This window comes from Pristiophorus japonicus, chromosome 22 (genome assembly GCF_044704955.1).
Source record: "Pristiophorus japonicus isolate sPriJap1 chromosome 22, sPriJap1.hap1, whole genome shotgun sequence".
NCBI classification, from domain to species: domain Eukaryota; kingdom Metazoa; phylum Chordata; class Chondrichthyes; family Pristiophoridae; genus Pristiophorus; species Pristiophorus japonicus.
In genome coordinates, this window is record NC_091998.1 from 29,619,509 (window position 1) to 29,642,587 (window position 23,079).

The window sequence follows — 23,079 nt, forward strand, 5'->3', positions numbered from 1 at the left end:
GGGAAAATAGCGTTTTTTAAACTTACGCCAGAAAAACCAACATTACTCCAAAAAAATTGGAGCAAGTCAGGGCCAAACTTGGGCACGACATGTGTGGGGCTAACATGATCAAACCACCTCAACTCCTGCAGCTGTGACTATTTGGTGAAAAAAAATATGCATTTTGTTATATATGTAAACCTGTATATACCTTGTATAGCCACCAGAGGGCTCATCCCCTGGAGTCCCAAGGGATCCCACAATCCCTTGGGAGCACAGGTACTTAAGGAGGCCTCACAGGCTGGAGAGGCACTCTGGAGACCTGCAATAAAAGACTAAGGTCACACTTTACTTTGAGTTCACAGTATCCAATCAGACCCTTTATTCATACATAACACATTTATCTAATAAACTGCACATCGTTCATTTTATTGATGCACTTTTATTAATAATATAATTCAGCAGGAAACTCAGTGATAATACTACATGAAGCTCAGTATTGTAATATAGGAGGGGGCTCGGTATTGTAATATAGGAGGGGGCTCGGTATTGTAATATAGGAGGGGGCTTGGTATTGTAATATAGGAGGGGGCTCGGTATTGTAACATAGGTGGGGGCTTGGTATTGTAATATAGGAGCGGGCTCGGTATTGTAATATAGGAGGGGGCTCGGTATTGTAATATAGGAGGGGGCTCGGTATTGTAATATAGGAGGGGGCTCGGTATTGTAGCATAGGGTGAAGGTCAGTATTGTAATTCAGTAACAGGTTTACGATCATCTTTGCTTTTAATCGATTCCTGGTAATCGAAAATCCAGAGCCCCTTGATTCCTACCCTGCAGTGCTGTCTGTAGAATTAGAGGATTAGTCTCCACACAATAGGCACATGGTTTTAGTGTTCAATTTCCCACTGACGTCTGCACTGAGTTCTGTCTGAAAGGTTGAAATCATGAGTTTCTCCTGGTTGTGATTGTACGATACGTCTGAACATCTCTTTGGGAAGTAGACAGTCGGGCCCCCACTTACTGTGCTGGAACTCGCTGTGAAAAGAACAGAGTTTATGAACGGCGGAGGGTCGAGAGGTTCTGTGGGTTAGTTGTTGAGCTGGCAGGACCTCCAAAGACAGTCAGTCAAGGGGCGCAGTGGGTTAGACACTGGCTCTTCACCTCAGGCCTGGGCTGGGCTGATGGGATCAAACATCTGGCTGCAATGAGTTGGGTCAGTTTTGATTCACTTCCGAATGGGCAAGGACCTACAGCACAAACACTGCCCCAATTTGGCATAGAATTGTCCATCTGACTCACGGAGAGACATGTAAAAATAACTCTTTGCTTCATATTCTTGAGGCTGAGGCACTGTATATGGGTTAGAGTAGGGCCTTTACTCTATATCTTAACCATTTATAACTAAAACTGATCAACCTCCAAGCATAAAGACCAGTGATACTTGCAACATGGGATGGGGGCTCCTTTACTCCCTCACCCGAGGCCTCAATTCTTCCTCACCTGAGGCCTCAATTCTTCCTCACCTGAGGCCTCAATTATCGCTCACCTGGGGGCCTTGGTGGCTTGGGTCAAAATCCCAGAACTCCCTCCCTAACAGCACTGTGGGAGCATCTTCACCACACGGACTGCAGCGGTTCAAGAAGACGGCTCACCACCACCTTCTCAAGGGCGGCTAGGGATGGGCAATAAATGCTAGCCTTGCCAGCATCGCCCAAATCCCGAGAATCGATTAAAGAACCCTTGCTGCTCAATGTGTCTCTGGGCCTCTATTTATGGTCTAGTTGGTAGTTGTAGGTTGTTGGAGCTGCACCTTGCTCTCCAGCACTATAAGGAGGAGCTATTCTACATTGCATAGTTAATGGAGGGGCCAATTTGGCAATTCGGCACTTCAGTATGTTGTAGTGACCCTGGGAATGACAAAGGGGATGATGATGCAAACACGAGCAGGGAAACAGAAAGCAATGAAGATGAAGAAGGTAAAAGAGACAAAGGGAAATCCCGTCGGAAAGAAGAGCAGAACTTCGTCACGGTGGACATTCCTGGAAGAGATGTGGCAGTAAATCAAACCCTAATGTTTGCATCATCATCCCTTTTGTCATTCAATCTCTCCTGCCCTCCACCCTACCACAGACCTTCCTTTTTGTTCTCTCCTCTCTTCCCCCCTTTCCCTGCCTCGACATCTCGAACCTTTTCCCGTTCTGACGGAGGGTTATCGACCTGAAACGTTAACTCTGTTTCTCTCTCCACAGATGCTGCCTGACCTGCTGACTTTCCAGCATTTTTTGTTTTTATTTCAGATTTCCAACATCCGCAGTGTTTTGCTTTTGTAGAAAGTTAGCGACACTGGGCTAGAGCGACATACCTGAGCAGCTGGCCAGCTTATTCCCTCCAATGTACTGCGTGGTCCAGCTGTAATTGGTGCTATCCCCACATTTCTCGTACAGACGACTCTTTCGCAAGAAATCAAAGTCGTAACCCTGTACAAGCACAGCGAACATCAGTCAGTGCAGGTTCTCGCTCCACCTTGTGAAGAAGTATCTTCTACCGCAACGCATTCAAATACTCCTGCGGGCTCCTACAGTCCTGCCCCTGTGTGACCCATGGCCAATCAGGGATATGGAACATGATGCCCAGAATCAACAAGGTAACTCTCATCCGACAGACAATGTTTTATCTCAGAGCTTTCATATCCCCGATTGACCATGGGCCACACGGGCTCAGGGCCGTTGGCTGTGAAAGCCTTCAAGGGTTCATTTAATGCAGCGGGGCTTAGATCAGGGTTTATAAGATCTCACATAAATTTATTGCGGTAAACTCACTGGATGTGTGTGTGTGTGTGCCTATATGCGTGAATGACTATGTCTCCTTGTGTCTGTGTGTACATGTGTTGGTATGCATGACTGTATATGTGATTGTGTGCATGTGTTGTGTGTGTGTACACGTATGTGGACATGTGTCTGTACATATCTGTGTGCCAATGTGCTTGTGTATTGCCTGTGTGTGAATGTTTTTGTGTCCAATTGCCTTTGACTGTTCTTATCTACACCGATGATATCCAGCTCTAGCTCGCCACCTCCTCACTCGAACCCCTGACCATCTCTGTGCAGTCAGGCTGCCTGTCCAAGATCAAGTTACGAACGAATAAAGGGGTGGATAGTCGGGTCTTCTCCGTTCTGGCGACGGTCGGGTGTTGTGGGGTGCAGCGCTCCTCGGGTCGGGTTTAACGGTCGGGAAGAGCTACGTCCGGTGTGCAGCGCTCCTGGTTGTGACACTGGCGCGAGTTTTGATTCTTGCCCGACCCGGACACTGCAAAGCGCACCCCGCAGTGAGCGCCTGGGACATCAGCGCAGTCCAATGATACCGACAGCGCAGAGGTAAGTAATGGGCTCCTGAGGTAAACGTCATTGTTTTTTTCCTTTACTTTTTTTGCGATTTAAGTTGTGGCATGGGCAATGTTTTTGTGGGTTTTTTTTTGTTCCCTCCCCCTACTCCCCCAGGCGTCTCTGGGAGCGCTCCCGGCCCGGCTCTGTAGCTCGGGAGTTTCCTATGCTAACGCCCACGAGAGGTGTTCAGCGCTTCTCTTAGCGCCCCGCCCCACACTCCGGGCCCTGTTGCCCAATTTTGCTGACTGAGGCGCAAACTGTTCCCGGACATTAACTTTACTGCCCCGCCGCCATTACTGCCTTTAACAACTTTATCCAACTGACCATCTGAGGAACCGAAGCCATTGTCCTTAGCATTGTCCCCTGCCATGAACTCCCGCTCCTTTGACCCTGACTCCATCTCTCTCTCTCCCATCAAACGCTGAGCCCGAACCTTGGCGTCCTGTCAAACCCCGCATTCGATCCATCACCAAGGCTGCCTCCACCTCCACAACAAGGCTGCCCCCCTTGCTGACAACATCCTTACCTTTGCTTTGGTCACTTTTAGACTGACCGACTCCAATGGTCTCCTTGATGGCACCTCATCCTCCACCCTCCATAAACGGGTCCTAAATCCACCACTCAACCACCACTCACCTCACATTTAAGCCCCACTCACTGGCTCCTTGTCCCCCAACGCATTCAGTTTAAAACCCTCGACCTCACTTTAACATGTTGCTTGTGCTAGTAGAATACCCAGTCCAGCATTGTACTCTGTCCAGTAGAATACTTCCTCCGGTAGTGTACCCACTCTAATCATGTATTCACTCTAATGGTATGCTCATTCCAATAGAGTAACTCACTCCATAGTGTGAGCAGTTCAACATTGCATTTATTGGACTCTGCAGTTCGCTTCCTTCTCTCTATCCATGCTCTCCTCTCATCATCAGAGGCAGTCCCTCGAAGCGAGGATGACTTGCTTCTGTGCTGAAAAGGGATGAGTTCACAGGTGATTCAATGAAGGACCTAATATTCCAGATCCCGAACTACATCCTGAAAGGTGGAAGATGCCTGTGCTTGGATTTTTTTAACGTGAGGTGGCCGTTGCACACCAGCACCACACGGGCTTGACAGAGCTAGGTCTTGGTCCAGTGGCGAGGATTAACCAGGACAACTGGTGACCAGCTCACATCTATTCAACAGTCACTCTTACCCTTCTTGCTGCTAATTCCTCTCACATTCAAGATCTCTGTACACGCAGTCTCCAGTGCAATCCCTCTGTCTCCACTGTTCCATCTCGGTGGGTCAAGGAGAACCTTATTTCTCACAGTTTCCCCAAAGACACACAATCTTTACACGCCTCACATAATCCAACCAACGGTCTCAGCTGTTAGCCCTTCTTCATTGATCAACAACCTATCTCCTCTCGTCTCACATGAATTTTTCACATATCCTCTCTTGTGAAAGTACATATTGATTTCCTGCCTTTCACCTTTTTTTCTATTTATTGCCTAATTGCCCCTTGAGAAGGTGGTGGTGAGCCGCCTTCTTGAACCGCTGCAGTCCATGTGGTGAAGGTGCTCCCACAGTGCTGTTGGGGAGGGAGTGCCAGGTTTTTGACCCAGCGATGATGAAGGAACAGCAATTTATTTCCAAGTCAGGATGGTGTGTGACTTGGAGGAGAACGTGGAGGTGGTGGTGTTCCCATGCGCCTGCTGCCCTTGTCCTTCTAGGTGGCAGAGGCGACGGATTTGGGAGGTGCTGCCGAAGAAGCCTTGGCGAGTTGCTGCCGTGCATCTTGTAGATGGTACACACTGCAGCCACGGTGCGCCGATGGTGGAGGGAGTGAATGTTTAAGGTGGTGGGATGGGGTGCTAATCAAACGGGCTGCTTTGTCCTGGATGGTGTCGAGCTTCTTGAGTGTTGTTGGAGCTGCACTCATCCAGGCAAGTGGAGAGTATTCCATCACACTCCTGACTTGTGCCTTGTAGATGGTGGAAAGGCTTTGGGGAGTCAGGATGTGAGACACTCGCCGCAGAATACCCAGCCTCTGACCCGCTCTTGTTGCCGCAGTATTTATGTGGCTGGTCCAGTTAAGTTTCTGGTCAATGGTGACCCCCCAGGATGTTGATGGTGAGGGACTCGACGATGGTAATGCCGTTGAATATCAAGGGGAGGTGGTTAGAATTTTGCTTGTTGGAGATGGTCGTTGCCTGGCACTTGTGTGACGCGATTATTACTTGCCACTTACCAGCCCAAGCCTGAATGTCGTCCAGGTCTTGCTGCATGCGGAAATGGACTGCTCCATTATCTGAGGAGATGCGAATGGAACTGATCACTGAGCAATCATCAGCAACATCCTCACTTCTGACCTTATGATGGAGAGAAGGTCATTGATGAAGCAGCTGAAGATGGTTGGGCCTAGGACACTGCTCTGAGGAACTCCTGCAGCAATATCCTGGGGCTGGGATGATTGACCTCCAACAACCATAACCACCTGAACAACTTATGATTCTCTACAAAGCCCAAATCGATTCAAGGCATGAGCACTGCTCTATATATGGAGACACTCTGTCAGCAAGCCCATCTCATGAACTGGGCATAAGAAAAAGCCGTTTGTCTGCTAGGCAGCCAACCCCCAACCTTTGGCCTCTAACCTCTTCCTCTCTGTCACAATCTGTGCTGCTCTAGGGAAAGAAAAAGTCAACCAAGGTACCCTAGACTGATCAACATTTAACAATCCCTGTGAACATCGGGTAATTTGGTAATGATGGACTCGAGGTTCAAATAGTCAAGCACACATTCCAATATATGATTGGAAAGAAGAGAACAGTCCATCAAGCCCTACCGTCTGGGTGTGATACCAACCACGTGCATCACTGACCCACCCTCAAACACACAACCTCCCGGGAGAGGCAAAACAAATCAGAGCCAGCGGTAAGCTGGGAAATGGGGCTGCTTTCTGGGCCTTGTCTCTCATCTGGTGGAAGGGAAATTGAGGGCACGGTGGGACCATAACAGTGGCCTCACCATCCGATTTTCCGACATTTTCCACCGTTGTCTTTCCTGATTTCTGTCGGGATCGCAGAGGGAAATCCAGCCCAATCCATCCAATCAGACTGAGTCCAATCCCTTCAAAATTTCACTCCTAGAGCCCTGCTTAACCTGCATTACTCTAAAGTAAATAGCTCCAGTTCTGGCAGCCAGTCCCACAATCCTGAGGACCAGGAATCATTCTCCTCCTCCGCACTCTCACCAGATCCTCAGATCCTTTACCATGTGCAGCCATCATAACTAAAAAGAAAGAACTTGCATTTATATAGCACCTTTCACAACCTCGGGGCGTCCCCAAGTGTTTCACAGCCAATAAAGTAATTTTGAAGTGTAGTTATTGGTGTAATGTAGACTAATCTAATGGCTGGATTTTCCCGACCTTTGCACTCGGGGTTTCGCCCCGGTGTGGCGTGAAAGGCGGCAGTGAGATCTCCAGCGTTCCGCCGCGATCCTCCGATCGGGTTTGGCGGTGGCGCGGAGCAGCACCACCGGGAAGAACTGCGCCCGGTGAGCAACGCCCCTGGTTGTGACACCGGCGCGAGTTTGAGCTCCTGCCCGACCCATCCGCCCGGAAGTACGCCCCGCAATGACCGCCTGGGAAATCGGAGCGGTCCCACGATCCCGGCGGCGGAGAGGAAGGTGATGGACTCTGGAAGTAAGCGCGAGCGTTCGTTCTTTTAATTTTTTTGTGCGATTTGTGTTGTGGTGGTGTGGGCAACGCTTTTGTGTTCTTTTTAGGTTCCCCGCCCCCAGGCGTCTCTCGGAGCGCTCCCGGTCCGGCTGTTTAGCTCGTGAGTTTCCCACCCTTGCACCACGAGGGATGTAAAAGCCTCCCTTAGCGCTGCGCCCCCTGACACAGGGCCCAGATGTCCAAACTTAACAAAGAAGACGCAAACTATTCCCGGCAGCTAACTTTCCTGCCCGACCGCCATTATCGCCCCGAAAACATCAAAACCTAAAATCCAGCCCTGAGTGTGGATGTATTAAGTGACCCAAGGGGAGGGCTCTTGGTCTGAGCAATACTCCCGACATACCACTGATGCATCTTTAACAAGGGATCACCCATTACCCCAGGTGTCTTGCTCCATTACCATTAATGTTGCCCCATTGTGGAGGGTCACACATGAAGATGGGCCCGCTTGAGTGAGCCACCAGGAGAGTTGCAGGCACCTGGTATCTGTGCTATGTCACTGGGTGCTGGGGGGATGAGGGGTGGCGAAGATTGGAAACATTGCTTAAGACAGATAAATTGAGCGGTGTTTGTGTGCCGCACAGTGAGACCGCACCTTGTTACACATTGGTTTGCAGTAGCGAGTCTTTTCCATGGTCAGACATATCAGGCCTCCATTGGCAGGGATCTCGGGGAAGCTGCAGTTCTTTGGATTAACATTCTTACAAACTTTAAAGAAAATACAAATATAAGAGAAAATCTTACATTCACAAACAAAAACAAAAGACCGAATTGCATTTATATAGCGCCTTTCACAACAGCAGGATGTCCCAAAGCGCTTTACAGTCAATGAAGTACTTTTGGAGAGTAGCCACTGTTGTAATGTGGGAAACGCGGCAACCAACTTGCGCACAGCAAGCTCCCACAAACAGCAATGTGATAAATGACCAAATAACCTGTTTTAGTGATGTTGGTTGAGGGATAAATATTGGCCAGGACACCAGGGAGAACTCCCTGTTCTTCTTCAAAATAGTGCCATGGGATTTTTGGCACCCACTGGAAAATAGCCCGAATAACAACATCAAAACCAGCACTCATCTCTCCCTCTAGTACAAACACTGCCTTCTTTGTACCTCCTGAGCAACAACAGTGTCATCCTACATGTCACTTTTTCTTCAACCGCATTGTGTTGAAATCAAAACACCTTCTGCTACCCGAAATCATTCTTTCCCAGGATATGAAAATAAGAACATAAGAAATAGGGACAGGAGTAGGCCATATGGCCCCTCGAGCCTGCTCCGCCATTTAATACGATCATGACTGATCCGATCATGGACTCAGGTCCACTTCCCTGCCCGCTCCCCATAACCCCTTAATCCCTTATCGGTTAAGAGACTCTCTGTCTCTGTCTTAAATCCATTCAATGTCCCATGTGGAGCACCTCAGTCTTCCCTTCCCCCTCACAATCTGCGGGCTGTTAATGGCCAAGACTGGCCTCACCTAACGCCTCGGTCCTGATCAACCTCGTCTTCTCTCTTCCTCATTTGTACGTTGGTGTCCTGACGAGAGGCCTTGGCCAATCACCGAGGTGCGGTCACGGGAAAGAGAAGAGAAGAGAAGAGCAACAGTCTGAGTAAAATTTAAAAAAATGCACAAACCCTGGAAATCCGAAATAAAACCAGAGAAAAAGCTGCAAATGGTCTGCCAGTATCTGAAAATAATGAATCTGAGTAGAATCTGTCCTCATCCCTTGGACTTGGGTTCAAACCCAACCCAAAGTGATTGATGGAAAGTCTCTTCTGTAGACTGTCAGGATTTGGAAGTCTCAATACAGATCCTAGTAGACATGGGCCTATATAACAAGACTGCTCACATTTCACCATGATTGATCATTAAACCATCTGAGTGGTCCGACATGTACCTTGGGGTAGGGTTTCCGCTAGGCTGTGCTGGTATTTTCAGTGCAATGCGTCCAAATTCAGATAAAGCAAAGCTCAAGGAATTTCCAGCGCAAATTTCGTTCAGCACAAATTGTGTTTCCACGATCTGGTTTAAAAACCATTGCACTGGAAGCTGGCCCCGCCCACACATCCGGCCCCGCCTACACAACTGGCCCTGCCCACAACACTGGCTCACCCACACAACTGACCACGCCTTCACAATTGGACACGCTCACACAGCTGGCCCCGCCCACACAACTGGCCATGCCTACACAACTGGCCCCGCCCACACAACTGGCCATGCCTGCACAACTGACCCCACCCACACAACTGGCCATGCTTGCACAACTGGCCCCACCCACACAACTGGCCATGCCTGCACAACTGGCCCCACCCACACAACTGGCCATGCCTGCACAACTGGCCCCACCCACACAACTGGCCCCGCCCACACAACTGGCCATGCCTACACAACTGGTCCAACCCGCACAATTGGCCCCGCCCACACAACTGGCCATGCCTGCACAACTGGCCCCGCCCACACAACTGGCCATGCCTGCACAACTGACCCCGCCCACACAATTGTCCCGCCCACACAACTGCCCATGCCCACACAATTGGCCCTGCCCACAACACTGGCCCTACTCACACCACGGGCCATGCCTTCACAACTGGCCCCGCCCACACAGCTGTCCATGCCCCCAGATCAAATTCATCACCGTGGTGAGTTTCCGCTAATTGCACTCTGGGAGGCACTAACGGAACGTTAATGTTTTATCACCTGGTGGCGGCAACCAGAGCACCCCTCCCCCTGGAATTGCCTCCAGGATTCTGCTAGCGAAGACGGGTTTACGCCGCGCCCTGTATTTTACGCCCGGGGAGGCGCACACACCAACGACGTCACTGGCGTCGGGCCCCTTTGCGCCCCGCGGGAGAAACTGCCCCGCAGGATGCGGGGTTGGCCTGTGGCGCTCATAAAGGGCCATTCTTTTTTTTGTCAACCGACCCTGCAGTCGGCCCAACAATGGCGGGCAATGGCGGGCCGGGCCACCAATGTGCAGCCGGAGCCCTCACTGGTGCCCAGTGGGCGCGACGAAAGCGGCTACAGAGTTTTCATTGTGACGAGGTCAGCCCAGCGCTGAGTGTCACGCCCCACTTCTGCCCCACTAACGCCCCAGCAGCGCTCTGGGGGAGGGGCCATTCCTGTCTCCGATACCACCACGCATCTTTCTCTCTTTCCAAGTGTCTAATTCAGCAAGGTTTAGCAGCCCATCTCACCGGGCACTAGATCTTTACTTAATTCAAATTGTGCGCCCTTATATTTGGCGATATGCAAATGAGTTTGAGCGGAAACTTGAGCCAAAAATTCAATTCTGAAAACCGCCGCAATTCTGAGCAGCAATTTGCCCCCGGACTGCTGATTACACACAGAGCAGAAACTCTATACCCTTCTCTTTGGTGACAGCCGCTCCCATAAGCGGACCACACACCCCTTGCCTTCTGGAGTTGGCTCACATTATCCCAAATCTATCGGCAGCGTGCATTTGCAATACCAAAGTTCTGATTGGTCCCCTTGGAGGACAAGACACACCCAGCAGTTTGTCTGGAATGTGTCATTGGACCCTGCCTGCCTGAGTAATCAAGATTTTGGTGATGTGCAATTTGATCCATTCATTGTGACAGCCAGCTCCAGAGCTCATTGTGCTAACACTGTTGCTTTCAGAGAACAGACAGGGCTCACTCTCCTGGGTCAGGAACACTCACAGTGCCGAGTTCAGATAGGAAGGGCTGAGGCCATGGAAGGGTTTTAACACGAGGATGGGAATTTTAAAATCAAGGTGTTGGTGGACGGTGTTCTGCCTAATTGTTTTTAACAGGCTACGCGGGACCTCAAGATAGCTGCTCAGGGGTGTTGGGTGAGTGTTAGGACACGGGCAGCAGAGTTTTGGAATGAGCTTAAGTTCATTGAGGGTGGAAGATGGGGGGCTGGCCAGGAGAACATTGGAATAGTCGAGTCGGCAAATAACACATAAATGTAATGTTATGCATGTTGTAGGACCAACACAGACTAGGCTCTCATTTTTTTAAATTCATTTATTTATTGCCGATTGCTAGTTGCCCTTGAGAGGGTGATAGTGAACTTCCTTCTCGAACCGCTGCAGTCTCAGGAGATTGGGAGGTGGGGGGAGGATGAGTTGCAGGTGTAAAGGGAGTAGGATTGAAGGCCTAACAGGGCGGGGAACGTGATCTATCTTACCATTAAGATCATGTTTTTGCTCATCACCTGCCCCGCCCCCCACTCTTTAGACCTGGATTACTTTCTTCCCCCTCCTCACTGTTCTCATTCTGCTCCCCCTCCTCCAGCAAATTCCTGATCTTCTCTCCCAGAGTTCCTGACCTTCCCCAGAGCTCTTGATCTTCCACCCCACCCCCCTCCAAGCTCCTGACCTCCTTCACCCTACCACCCCGAGCTCCTGACCTCCCCCCATCCCCCGAGCTCCTGACCTTTCCCCCCGAACTCCTGACCTCCCCCCCCCATCCCCCGAGCTCCTGAATTCCCCCGCGAATTCATGACCTTCCCCCCGCAAGCTCCTGACCGTCCCCACCCAGAGCTCCTGACCTTTCCACCCCGAGCTCCTGACCTTTCCACCCCGAGCTCCTGACCTTTCCACCCCGAGCTCCTGACCTTTCCACCCCGAGCTCCTGACCTTTCCACCCCGAGCTTCTGACCTTTCCACCCCTAGCTCCTGTCCGTCCCTCCCCCCCAAGTTCCTGACCTTTCCCCAACCCCCCCCCCCGAGCTCCTGACCTTCCTCCCCCCAAGTTCTTGACCTTCTTCCCCCCTCTCTGAGCTCTTATTTTCCCTCTCCCCCCTCAATCTCCTCTCCCCCCTCCGATCTCCTCTCCTCCCTCCCCACCCTCCGATCCGCTCAGCCCTCCCCCCCCCCACCGATCCTCTCTCCTCCCTCTCCCCCCACTTCGATCCCCTCTTCCCCACCAACCAGCCGATCCCCTGACCTTCTCTGCACGGAGTGGAAGAAGTGTGGAAGAGCAGGCTACAGCGCCTGTGCGACCGGATCAAGTGGGCACGCAAAGTACCAAACGGGTACGCATGCGCAGAGAGTCAAAACACGGTGCAAATAATCACTCTGAAATCTGCTTTATATTGTAGCATAACTCAGGGGGTTGTGACAATGTATCCTGTGTACACAAACGAGCTATCAAGTCCCAAATTGAGCCACTTTCTGCGGCCCAGTTAACAGGCTCACAAGAGAGAGAACCGGCAACGTTTTTTCTGTATTCAGCGGAAACCGTGTCGTCAACTGATTGGACGAACAATCACATTCCCATTGTAAACAGACTGCAAAACGTTTGTAATGTGTTTGCTCCATGGGTTATTTGCTTAAGAATTCATAGCAACACATTGCTATTAAGAACTAGTTGGTTTATTAGCAAAATGTTTAACAATCACACTACACATTACCAGTTCATCCACCAGGCTCACAACCACCTGCCTCATCGTGGATCCCCCCCGAACCCAACTGGCCGGGGTTTTATGAGTCTTGTGAACATCACGTGACTGGCTAAGCCCCTCCCAACTCAACAGCTCTACAAACCTGTGAGCATACTCGCAGGGGCATACATTACAATGTGGCAGAGGGGTAGAGTCTGGGCTGTACCATCCGTACAGAGATGGCCAGCTCAGGCCAGGCCTATCCTGCTGCAGTTACTGTTAGTGAGTGAGCCACAGAACCAGTTCCTGATCTAAATTCAGGCAGTGACCACTCCTGCAGTGGTCAGCGCTTGTACTGTTCCAGCTTAAGTCTGAAATATTTCTCCTCTTAGATAGTGTGCAGATGGAGAATATATAGCTCGTGAAGTCATTGTCCTCTCTGTAATGTTTGTTACTTTATAGCAGGGCTGTGCTCGGTTTTGGTTGAATAGATCGGTACCACAGAGCCTTGCGGATCACATGCAATGATCAGTCCATGACCCCATTAAATTGCTGATCCTGGAATATTTTGGGTGTTCTGATTTAGAATTTAACCAATGAGGCAACAGCACAGAGGACGGTCCATTCCGAATCTCCCGACTGACCAAATTCAAACAGCACAAGCCAGAGAATGAGCGATGTAAGTGCAAAAGGCAGCGAGTTGCCTGGCCCTCGAGGGCCGGAGTACCAGGGATTGGACACTGCGGCTCAGAGCTGCCTCCATAGGTGGAGGAGGTTCATACCTTTTACACGGATGGATTTCAACTGGTCAGCCGCGTTTTGCAACAGCCCGAGAAGTTCACTGCGTTTCTCAACTTCCAAATGCTCCGTGAGATAGTCAGAACAGTTGGCGAATGTCTGAAGGCAAAATGAAAAGAAAACAAATTGGGAAAGTGATCTTTGAACTCCCAATGTATGTACATTACGTCCAATCAGAACGCCCAGACCTTACCTAATCCTGGAGGAAAGGGATTCCCTCCCTCAGGGACAGTACCCCATCACCCCAGACGCGCGAGGAGCAATTACTGAACAGTTAATAATGAAAGCAGTGGGAGGAGCTTGCTCAGAAGCACTTAAGGTTTCTGTAGGAATGGGCTGTCTCAGAACGGATGAGATGTTCAGTGAAAAGCTCAAATGTGAGAGTTGTAAGCACAATCTAAAGGGATGCGTGATGGCAGTCGGAACGTTGAAAATATCGAGAGAAGGACTGGGATTCTCGACTTCTCGACTGAATATTCAGCATTTCCATCAGCCATTACTCTATGTTACACACCTCCCATAAAGCAGAGAAAAATGTGAAAAACTGTGCAGAAGGCAACAGACTTGGTCGCAGACACCGATTGCGAGTTTCAGGCTCTGAATGTAAACAGAATGGGATTCAGTGGAAAGCATAAGAAATTGAAAATTGGCTTAAGGGAAAATGGATAAACAGTTATGACTGAATTGAATAGAGGAAAGGGAAGATTATGGGGTTGAAATTGTCCCCCCACCCACCCGATATGGGGCGCTCCCACCCCGTTTCGCTGGTTTTTAACCACAGCTTCAGTTCAGGTCGCCTCTTGAGCGATATTCGGCTCGTTGGGTTTTTTCTCTCCGATCTGGAAAGCGATCATAGTGGGGGCGGTGACTACACCTGAGGGGCAGGCACGCGGTGGTGGCAGGAGCTGAGGGGCGGAAGGTGGGGGCGGAGCAGACTGACCGCCGCGATGACATCGTCACGGCGCCACGTCACCACGGCTCTCCCCTTCCCTTAAAGGGGAGAGCCTCCGCGATGATAAAACTTCAGCCCACTGGGCCAGCAGGGAGGGTTTTGGCCGGGCCAGTAGCCCGGCATCCAAGAGTGGGGTGCCAGGCTGCCTGTAGCCGGCCTGGCCGAATCCGGGGGCATATCTATCAGGCCGACATGGCAGTCGGCCGACAAAAAAAAAAACATGGCGGCAGCGGTGGGCGTCCTCCCCTTTAAGGGATGTCGCACCACCGGTGCAAAAGGCCACAGCCTCGCTGGACCATCGGGAAAAAGCAGGTTTTGGCACCACCGGGCAGGCTGAAGATTTCCCGGGGGGTTGTCGCCGTCGGGGGATAGATCGGCGGTGCGCACGGTGATGATCGGCGGATCGGCAGCAGCAGAGCGGTAGGAGGGGGATCGGGGCACCGCCGGGAAACCTCGGGAGGACAATTGGGCTATCAGCAGCCATTACACCAAAAGCCGGCGGCCACTCCACTTCACAGGGGTGGGGGGGGGGGGTTGCGGTGGCAATTTTGACCCATGATCTTCCCTTTCTCCATTCAATCCAATCATAACTGTTTACCCATTTTCCCTTAAGCCAATTTGTGATGGTAACAGGCCTTAAGGAGAGGGGCAATTTTGGCCCCCATATTTCTTTTCTACTATTCTTCGAGTTTTTCTTTTGATGTTTCAGTGCGAATGTTAAAGTTTTAAAAAAGCATGTGTGAATATTTCTTTGTGTGGCTGTAATTCCTCCCTTTTTCCAAGTGGCACTGCTCAGTTTAAGATATTGGTCTGAATTAAATTGGAATTAGTGAGGCTAATTAACCTATTACAACCAGACTTTTATTATGGGCATGGTGAAATTCTGGTCGGTATAAATTGTGTGAAAGCCTCTAGCTCCAGACATGCAGCAATCACATCAACAATTGGTCTTTTTAACATTTCTGACCAATTTTAACGAGTGACCAGGGTGGGGAGGGGAGGAGGATGCTATTGTTGTGTGTGTTGTTTTACAGAATGTTTTACAGGATGTTTGTCGTAGTGTTACTGATGATGTCTGATGTTTTTAACCTGCTGAATTAAATTGATCAGGATCTTTGCAAATTCTAAAGGCACAGAGACTTTGCAAAAGTAAAAGTTTTTTTTAAACTTGAAAAGCTGCTGAGGATTTGTGTGACAGACGCTGACACTGATTGATGGTGTGTGTGTGTGTTTGTCAACTCTTGAAATGCCAAAAAGGAAGCTAACTCTTATCACAAGCAGCTGTGAGCTCTGTTTTAATTCAGTATGCAACACCACTGACATAGTTGAATGTAAATATTTTCTCATTTGAGTAGATGCTTGTCACAGTTGACGAATTAACCAATTGGGCTTGCAGGAAAGTCACAGTGGATTTTCTCTTTTTTTCTTTTAAGCAGGAGGCCATATGAATGTTGATGGTGCAAGATTTAACTTCTTATCTACAGACAGTCATGGATCTCGAATGCCGCAGCATGGTGACAACATTGGACTTAAGACTTTGCTGTTTTAATACTTGGAATGAACTATTTGGAGTTATGTGTTATCTTTCAAGACAGATTGCTCGAGAGGGAAGATAAAGGACTTACGTCCAAACACATTGGTAACACGTTTGTTTTCTTTTGTTAAATCTCAAAGCCTGGACATAATTATTTGTGAAATTAAATTTTCATTAGATAAATTGATGAGTTGCTGCTCAAGCACTCGGGAAGGGAAATTTATCTGAAATTTAAGGGGATAGTTCAAACGTTATTTTTTGAGGAGGTCCAGTCTGTGTGGTTCCGCTTTAACTTTTAAAAACCGGGAGCATGCACTGGTTTTATGAGGTGTATGTCTCAGTAACTTTCAATCTGGTTTTTGTGTAGTATGAAGTTTTAATAAATACCTGTCTTATCCCGCACCCTCGGGCGGGACCCGGCCTGTGCCGGAGAAGAGAATTTGCCAGCGAGGGAAGATTAGCATTTAGGGCCCAGCCTCGGAGCCTCCGCGATGCTTGGCCTCCTTCTGCCCGCCATGACTTACCCCACAGGATATCCCAGCGTGTGTGTCTCCAAGACTCACTCCTAGGACATTCAAAGTAACAAAGAGGTCTTTTCTTTTTGTGTGGCAGAGCACCGAGGGCAGCGGGGGCTGGGGATGGGGGAGGAGTGGCCGGCCCAAGGATTCGGCCCGACCCCGGCCTGACCCTGGAGGGAGAATCGAGGGCAGCGGGGGGTGGGGGTTGGGGGAGGAGTGGCCGGCCCGAGGACGCGACCCGACCCCAGCCTGACCCTGGAGGGAGAAACGAGGGCAGTGGGGGGTGGGGGAGGAGTGGCTGGTCCGAGGACGCGACCCGACCCCAGCCTGACCCTGGAGGGAGAACCGAGGGCAGCGGGGGGTGGGGGAGGAGTGGCTGGTCCGAGGACGCGACCCGACCCCAGCTAGGGCGCGAGAGGCAGAGCGATGGGACTCGGTGCAATCCATGTGCTGAGCCGGGATCACGTTAAGAGCAAAGCCCGCCCAGTGTAAGCGGAGCTATGGCGGCTCTGTGGTTGCAGGAGTGCATGGCATTGAGGAGAAAGATAGCGGCCAAGCTCGGCAAAGTGAAAAACTAGCCGGGGGGATTACAACATATTTATTTAAAAAAAATCTTTTATCAAGCTTTTATTTATAATTTAATTCAAAATATAATTATTAGTAGTACTGGTTGAACCTCTCTTCCCACCCCCCACCCCGAATACCCACCCTCAAGGCCACTTAGTCAATCAGTGCCTTCAGAATTGGACCGAAGAAGGAGTCTCGGTCTTCAGGAGAGCAGAGAATATTGGTGAGTATGAAAATAAATGATCTGCGCAATAGCTCCCCCTCCCCCACCAGGAATGATGCCAGACTCGGGGTAGTGTCAGATAAGAGAGTTCAACCTGTACTACAACTGAGTGTGTGTGTAACCTGACGTTTAAAGCAATATCACGAAAAAGAGCAAGAAAGCAGTCCAACACTTGTCTCTCTCTCTCTCTCTCTCTCTCTCTCCCTGTCCAGTTGTCTAAGTATCAGAATTGCTGTGTGCGTAATTGCACAACAGGGTTTTGGGTAAACTCAAGTTTATGGATGGTGGAAGATGGGAGGCCAACCAGGAGTGTTTCAATTGGCCTATAAGGGTTTACATGTTTGTCTGAGCTGCTCAGTTGGTTGGACAACCATTTTACAATATCTCTACATCTCTAGATACTAGTAAAGCAGTACACGGTAAACAAACTGTGGGCATGTCAAGAATCCAACCCACAGCAGTGGGAGATTGGGCCTGGTTGGTATCTGTTACTCAGAATTGAGTCCCATGTCTTCCAAGGTGAGGGTTCTTACTGCTGTGGAATGAAACACTTCTGATTCTGACCATCTTTGGAACAGGAGGAGGCCATTCAACCCCTTGAACTTGTTCCACCATTTAGATCATGGCTGATCTGTATCTTAATTCCATCTACTTGCCTTGGTTCCATAACCCTTAATAGCCTTACCCAACAACAATCTATCAATCGCAGTTTTTGAATTTTTCAATTGACCTCCAGGTGCAACAGCTTTATGTGCAGAGAGAGTTCCAGATTCCCGCTGCCCTTTGTGTGAAGAAGCGCTTCCTGACATCACTCCTGAATGGCCTGGCTCTAATTTTAAGGTTATGCCCCCATCCAGTGACCATCACCATTCCCAAGTTAGTTGTAAAATTGTGAGATGCAGACTTAAGCTGCCTCTACCCCCCTTCAACCCGATTTTAACCGGGAGCGAGAATTGGGCAGACTGGGAGACAACTTGTGGTCCGGATGATTTTGATTCTCCTTCTTTCAGTCTCCTGCTGCCTGGCGTGTGGGAAGAAATTCCAGGCGGCAAGTGGTTGCCAGCTGGCTCCAAAGGAACGCTTACTGGCAACAAGGGAAGTGGGTTTCGGGAGGGTCTCGCGCGGGGGAATTGTCCATGAGGGTCCTGACGTTCCAAGTCCAGAACTTCATTTTGAAGGGTGGAAGATGCCTGTGCGTGAGTTCTTTTAACGTGGGGTGGCCATTGCACACTAGCTACCACACGGGCTTAGCAGAGCAAGGTCTTGGTCCAGTGGCAAGGAGGTCCAAGATGACTGGAGACCTGCTCTGCTGTATGGGCCTAGTTGCCTTCGGCGGGGTGCGAGCCGTAATGCTCGGCGCTGAGCAGTGCCCTTCGGTGAGGTGGTGAGAAAACCGAGGCCCATACGGAGGAGGAATGGGAAGTGGTGATGACGGTGGAGGACGGGGTAGGGGGGGGCCTAAATTATCTATGTGGGTCCCGCTGAAGCACTCCTGCTCCATCTGGCGCCCCCCAAGGGAAGTTTAAAATAACTTCCCTGTTTGGGCCCCTTCAGACCCCGGCTCCTCCTCTTCCTGCTCTCTTCACCTGGTGGAAAGGCCACACTGCTCTCCGCTCAGGCTACAGTTAAAATTCCAGTCAGGGACCAATGTTGTCATCAAACCCTGATCTGTATATCTAAAGAAGAACCCCACGGCCTACAGGCAGGTGTCCTTGTTGCCTGCCTGGTTTCCACCTGGTGGGTAGGTTAAAATTGCCCCTTGCGTATCGGCCCCAGGCCCAGGAGAGGCCCCTCACTGCACCACCATGGGCACAGGGTGCTTCCCACTCCAGCCATCCTGTGCCCTTGGTGACCCTGAATACTAAAGTAGTGCCAATTAGCAGTGCCTTGGGGTAGTTTTGTGGTGTGGGACTTGGTCGAGACTGGCCAAAGTTATTTCACATTTTATTTATTCATGGGATGTGGGCGTCGCTGGCAATGCCGGCATTTATTGCCCATCCCTAATTGCCCCTTGAGAAGGTGGTGGTGAGCCGCCTTCTTGAACCGCTGCAGTCCGTGTGGTGAAGGTGCTCCCACAGTGCTGTTAGGGAGGGAGTTTCAGGATTTTGACCCAGTGATGATGAAGGAATGGGCAATAAATTTCCAAGTCAGGGTGGTGTGTGACCTGGAGGGGAACTTGGAGATGGTGGTGCTCCCATGCGCCTGCTGCCCTTGTCCTTCTAGGGGTAGAGATCGTGGGTTTGGGAGGTGCTGCCAAAGAAGCCTTGGCGAGTTGCTGCAGTGTGTCTTGTAGATGGTACACACTGCAGCCATGGTGCGCCGGTGGCAGAGGGAGTGAATGTTTAAGCCAGTGGATGGAGTGCCGATCAAGCAGACTGCTTGGTCCTGGATCATGCTGACTATCCGGCTGGACCTTCACAGCTGCTGGATGGGAGGCTTCAGCCAAAGGGCTGAGGCCGGGTTTAAACCATAAATCCTGAAGTGAAAGGCTAGTGTCTGACATGCTACGTCATTCAGCAGGTCCATTTAATGTCTGAAGCTCTGAGGCTGCCTAACTGACACGTAGCTTCACGTCTCTATCACACAGCTCCTGCACCCAATCTCCAATGTCTGGCCAGTTTTCGCTCTGTAAGTGACTGAGGGAGACAATCTTAATACTCACAGTGTGACGATGAAACTACAGGTTGAACCTTCCTTATCCGGAATCCTCGGGACCTGGCCTGTTCCAGATAAGGGGAGGTCACGTGTGTGTGTGTGTGTGTGTGTGTGTGTGTGTGTTGGCTGGAACGACTGTCAGTCAGACAGTTAGTTAGTGTGGTGTTGGCGAGCCATCGGGCCCCGAGGAGTTGGCGGGCCGAGTGGTCCCGAAGTGTTGACAGGCCGAATGGGCCCCGAGGTGTTCAAGGTTGAAGGGGCTTCTGATTATCACTTTCTTTTTAGTAAGTGTGTGGATTTTCTGCTTAGGTGAATGATTTAATTAAATAATAAAGGAAAGGTATCACTGTTGTGTCTAAAAAGGGAATGGGGAACCAGGGGGTGGAGGTAGCGGGGAATTGGAGCTCTGCGCATGCGCCACCCAGTGGCCAGGAATGGTGCCGGACGAGGGATGGTGCCGGATCAGAGAGTCCCGGATAAGGGAGATTCAACTTGTATTACCTTTAAATTGCTGCTAAAGTTCAGGTATCTGTCGGTGCCCAATATATCCTGACAAGTGGCAGTCTCTTCGATGAAGTATCCACCTAAAGCCAAAAGATAACTTCATCAAAACCCATAAATGTGTACTCAAAATATATACTGATCATGCAAAGTATACGACATGTATCCTATGTAATATATGCTGCTTACATTCTATATAATGTATGCACAAGAACATAAGAATATAAGAACATAAGAAATAGGAGCAGGAGTCGGCCATTTGGCCCCTCAAGCCTGCTCCGCCATTCAATTAGATCAGGGCTGATCTGATCATGGACTCAGTTCCACTTCCCTGCCCACTCCCCATAACTCTTGACTCCTTATACGGCATGCATCCTATGTAATGTATGCTGCTTCCACTCTATATAATGTATAGTGCTTCTATCCTACATAACGCATTCCGCATGCATCCTATATAATGTATACTGCCTGCATCCTATATAATCTGTACGCCTCGCACCCTATATACTACATTCCACCTGCATCATATACAATCCATTGCTATTAATACAAAGTCATTTATTGCCGGGACTGAATGAGGAAATTCTGATAAATCAGTACTGGAGGTTTTACTGCACACTTTCAATTTGAATTATTGATAATTTGAATTTAACAACTTTGATTTAAGAGGAGTCGACTCTATAATGAGAACTGACAATATCCTATATAATTTATGTTCTCATTGTATCCTATTCATGTATAATGTACACTAGCTCTGGTGCATTGCCCATCTCCACCCCTGCCTCAGCCCATCTGTTGCTAAAACCCTCATTCATTCTCCAGACTCCACTATTCCAATGCTCTCCTGGCCAGCCTCCCATCCTCCATTCTCTGTAAACTTAAACTCAACCAAAGCTGTATTGATCGTACCCTGACTCATACCAAGTCCCGTTCACCCATCACCCCTGTGCTCCCGGTCTAGCAACGCTTCAAATTTTAAATGTTCCAATCCCTCCATGGCCTCGCCTCTCCCTATCTCGGTAATCTCCCACAGCCGCCCTAGACACGATGGGCCGATTGACCTCCTTCTGTGCTGGGAGATTCGATGATTCTCATTGATCCCTTCCAGAAGCCATTGCCTTTCCTAGGTCACGGTTTGGGGACTTTTTTTACAGGCCTCAACCGGACGCACTCCAGCTCAGTTGACAGAGTTGTGCTGGAAACTAAGGAGGTCATGAATGTCCCGGGAAGCTCAAACATTTCCCAAACTGTCCCCTTTGACATGGTGGGCGGGGGGAAGGGGTGGGGGGCAGAAGAAGAAAACAAATTGGAATCTCCTGCTCACTCCCCATACTCTTAAATATCCCACCCAGTCTAATCCCACTCTCTCTCTTACTCCCCGGACCCTTTAATATCCCACTCTCCCTCTTACTCCCCGCACCCTTTAATATCCCACCCAGTCTAATCCTACTCTCCCTCTTACTCCCCGCACCCTTTAATATCCCACCCAGTCTAATCCCACTCTCCCTCTTACTCCCCGCACCCTTTAATATCCCTCCCAGTCTAAATCCCACTCTTACTCCCCACACCCTTTAATATCCCACCCAGTCCACTCTCCCTCTCACTCCCCGCACCCTTGAATATCCCACCCAGTCTAATCCCACTCTCCCTCTTACTCCATGCACCCTTGAATATCCCACCCAGTCTAATCCCACTCTCCCTCTTACTCCCCGCACCCTTTAATATCCCACCCAGTCTAATCCCACTCTCACTCCCCACACCCTTTAATATCCCACCTAGTCTAATCCCACTCTCCTGCTCGCTCCCCATACCTTTTAATATTCTTTATTTTCAAGCAACTATCAAATTCCCTTTAAGATATTTAGAGATTCTGCTTTAATAGCTAACCATCTTGGATTTCCTTATATCTACGATTGCATCTCCTGTTCTGGTCACTTGTATACCCTCACTCCCTGAACGCCCCAAAGTGTTTTCGGCCCATCTTGACCCGTCCTCGTAGATCTTTTGTGCACCGGGTCACAATGCAGTTTGCAAGGATTGAGTTGAAACATACTGTACCTGGGACTAGAGTCCAGATCACACCGACCAGTGCAACAACTGCGTGCAGTTGGCGATCCATGTCTACTTGCTTGAGTTCTGGTCAGTGAGCTTGTGTTTATAGTGTGCATTCCTGGGAAGGGGAGTGACCTGGCAGAGATTGCAATCGGTGAAGAGACTGTTAATCATTAAACAGATTAAGCAACCTCCCAAACAAGCTGAACGTTTGATGCAGGAAAATGCATTTGGGAACTCCAGTGAGGATGAGGTTTCCATTTCTGAATGGTCACACACATAACTCACTGTGAAATGTATTGGCACCAGCAACATTTTCTTGACTGGGACATCAAGACAAAGGACAAAGATCTGGATAGAAAAGATTAAAAGAGATGGCATTGCAAAGTAGGAAGCAGTTTTTAAGTAGTAGGAAAGAAAGACTAAGAGGAAAAAAAAAGGACTTGCATTTATATAGTGCCTTTCACAACTTCAGGACGTCCCGAAGTGCTTTGCAGCCAATAACGCTTGAAGTGTAGTCACTGTTGTAATGTAGGAAATGCAACAGTCAATTTGCACACAGCAAGCTCCCACAAACAACAATGTGATAATGACGAGATAATCTGTTTTAGTGATGTTGGTTGAGGGATAAATATTGGCCAGAACACCGGGGAGAACTCTTTTTCGAAATAGTGCCATGGGATCTTTTACATCCACCTGAGAGAGCAGACGGGGCCTGGGTTTAGTGTTTCATCCAAAAGACAGCACCTCCGACAGTGCAGTGCTCCCTCAGTACCGCACTGGAGTATCAGCCTGGATTTTTCTGCTCAAGCCTCTG

General features: G+C 49.7%; 1 protein-coding gene across 1 annotated transcript; it reads right to left on the minus strand.

Moving 5' to 3' along the window:
• Window positions 1-841: 841 nt before the first annotated feature.
• Window positions 842-12,635, minus strand: LOC139234587 (uncharacterized). Its single transcript, XM_070865274.1, has 4 exons — window positions 12,626-12,635; window positions 7,685-7,797; window positions 2,345-2,459; window positions 842-1,017 (listed from the first exon to the last, which is right to left on the minus strand). Exons 1-4 carry the CDS (start codon window positions 12,633-12,635, stop codon window positions 842-844), a joined length of 414 nt encoding a protein of 137 aa, XP_070721375.1.
• Window positions 12,636-23,079: the final 10,444 nt, after the last annotated feature.

Bases quoted from the DNA above. Each gene is read 5' to 3' on its own strand.
- LOC139234587 (XM_070865274.1), bottom strand. The intron at 2,460-7,684 runs GTGCGGTCTCAC...GTGCTTGTACAG, and splicing joins GCAAACCAATGTGTAACAAG to GGTTACGACTTTGATTTCTT. The intron at 1,018-2,344 runs GTATGTCGCTCT...TTCTTTTCACAG, and splicing joins TAAGCTGGCCAGCTGCTCAG to CGAGTTCCAGCACAGTAAGT.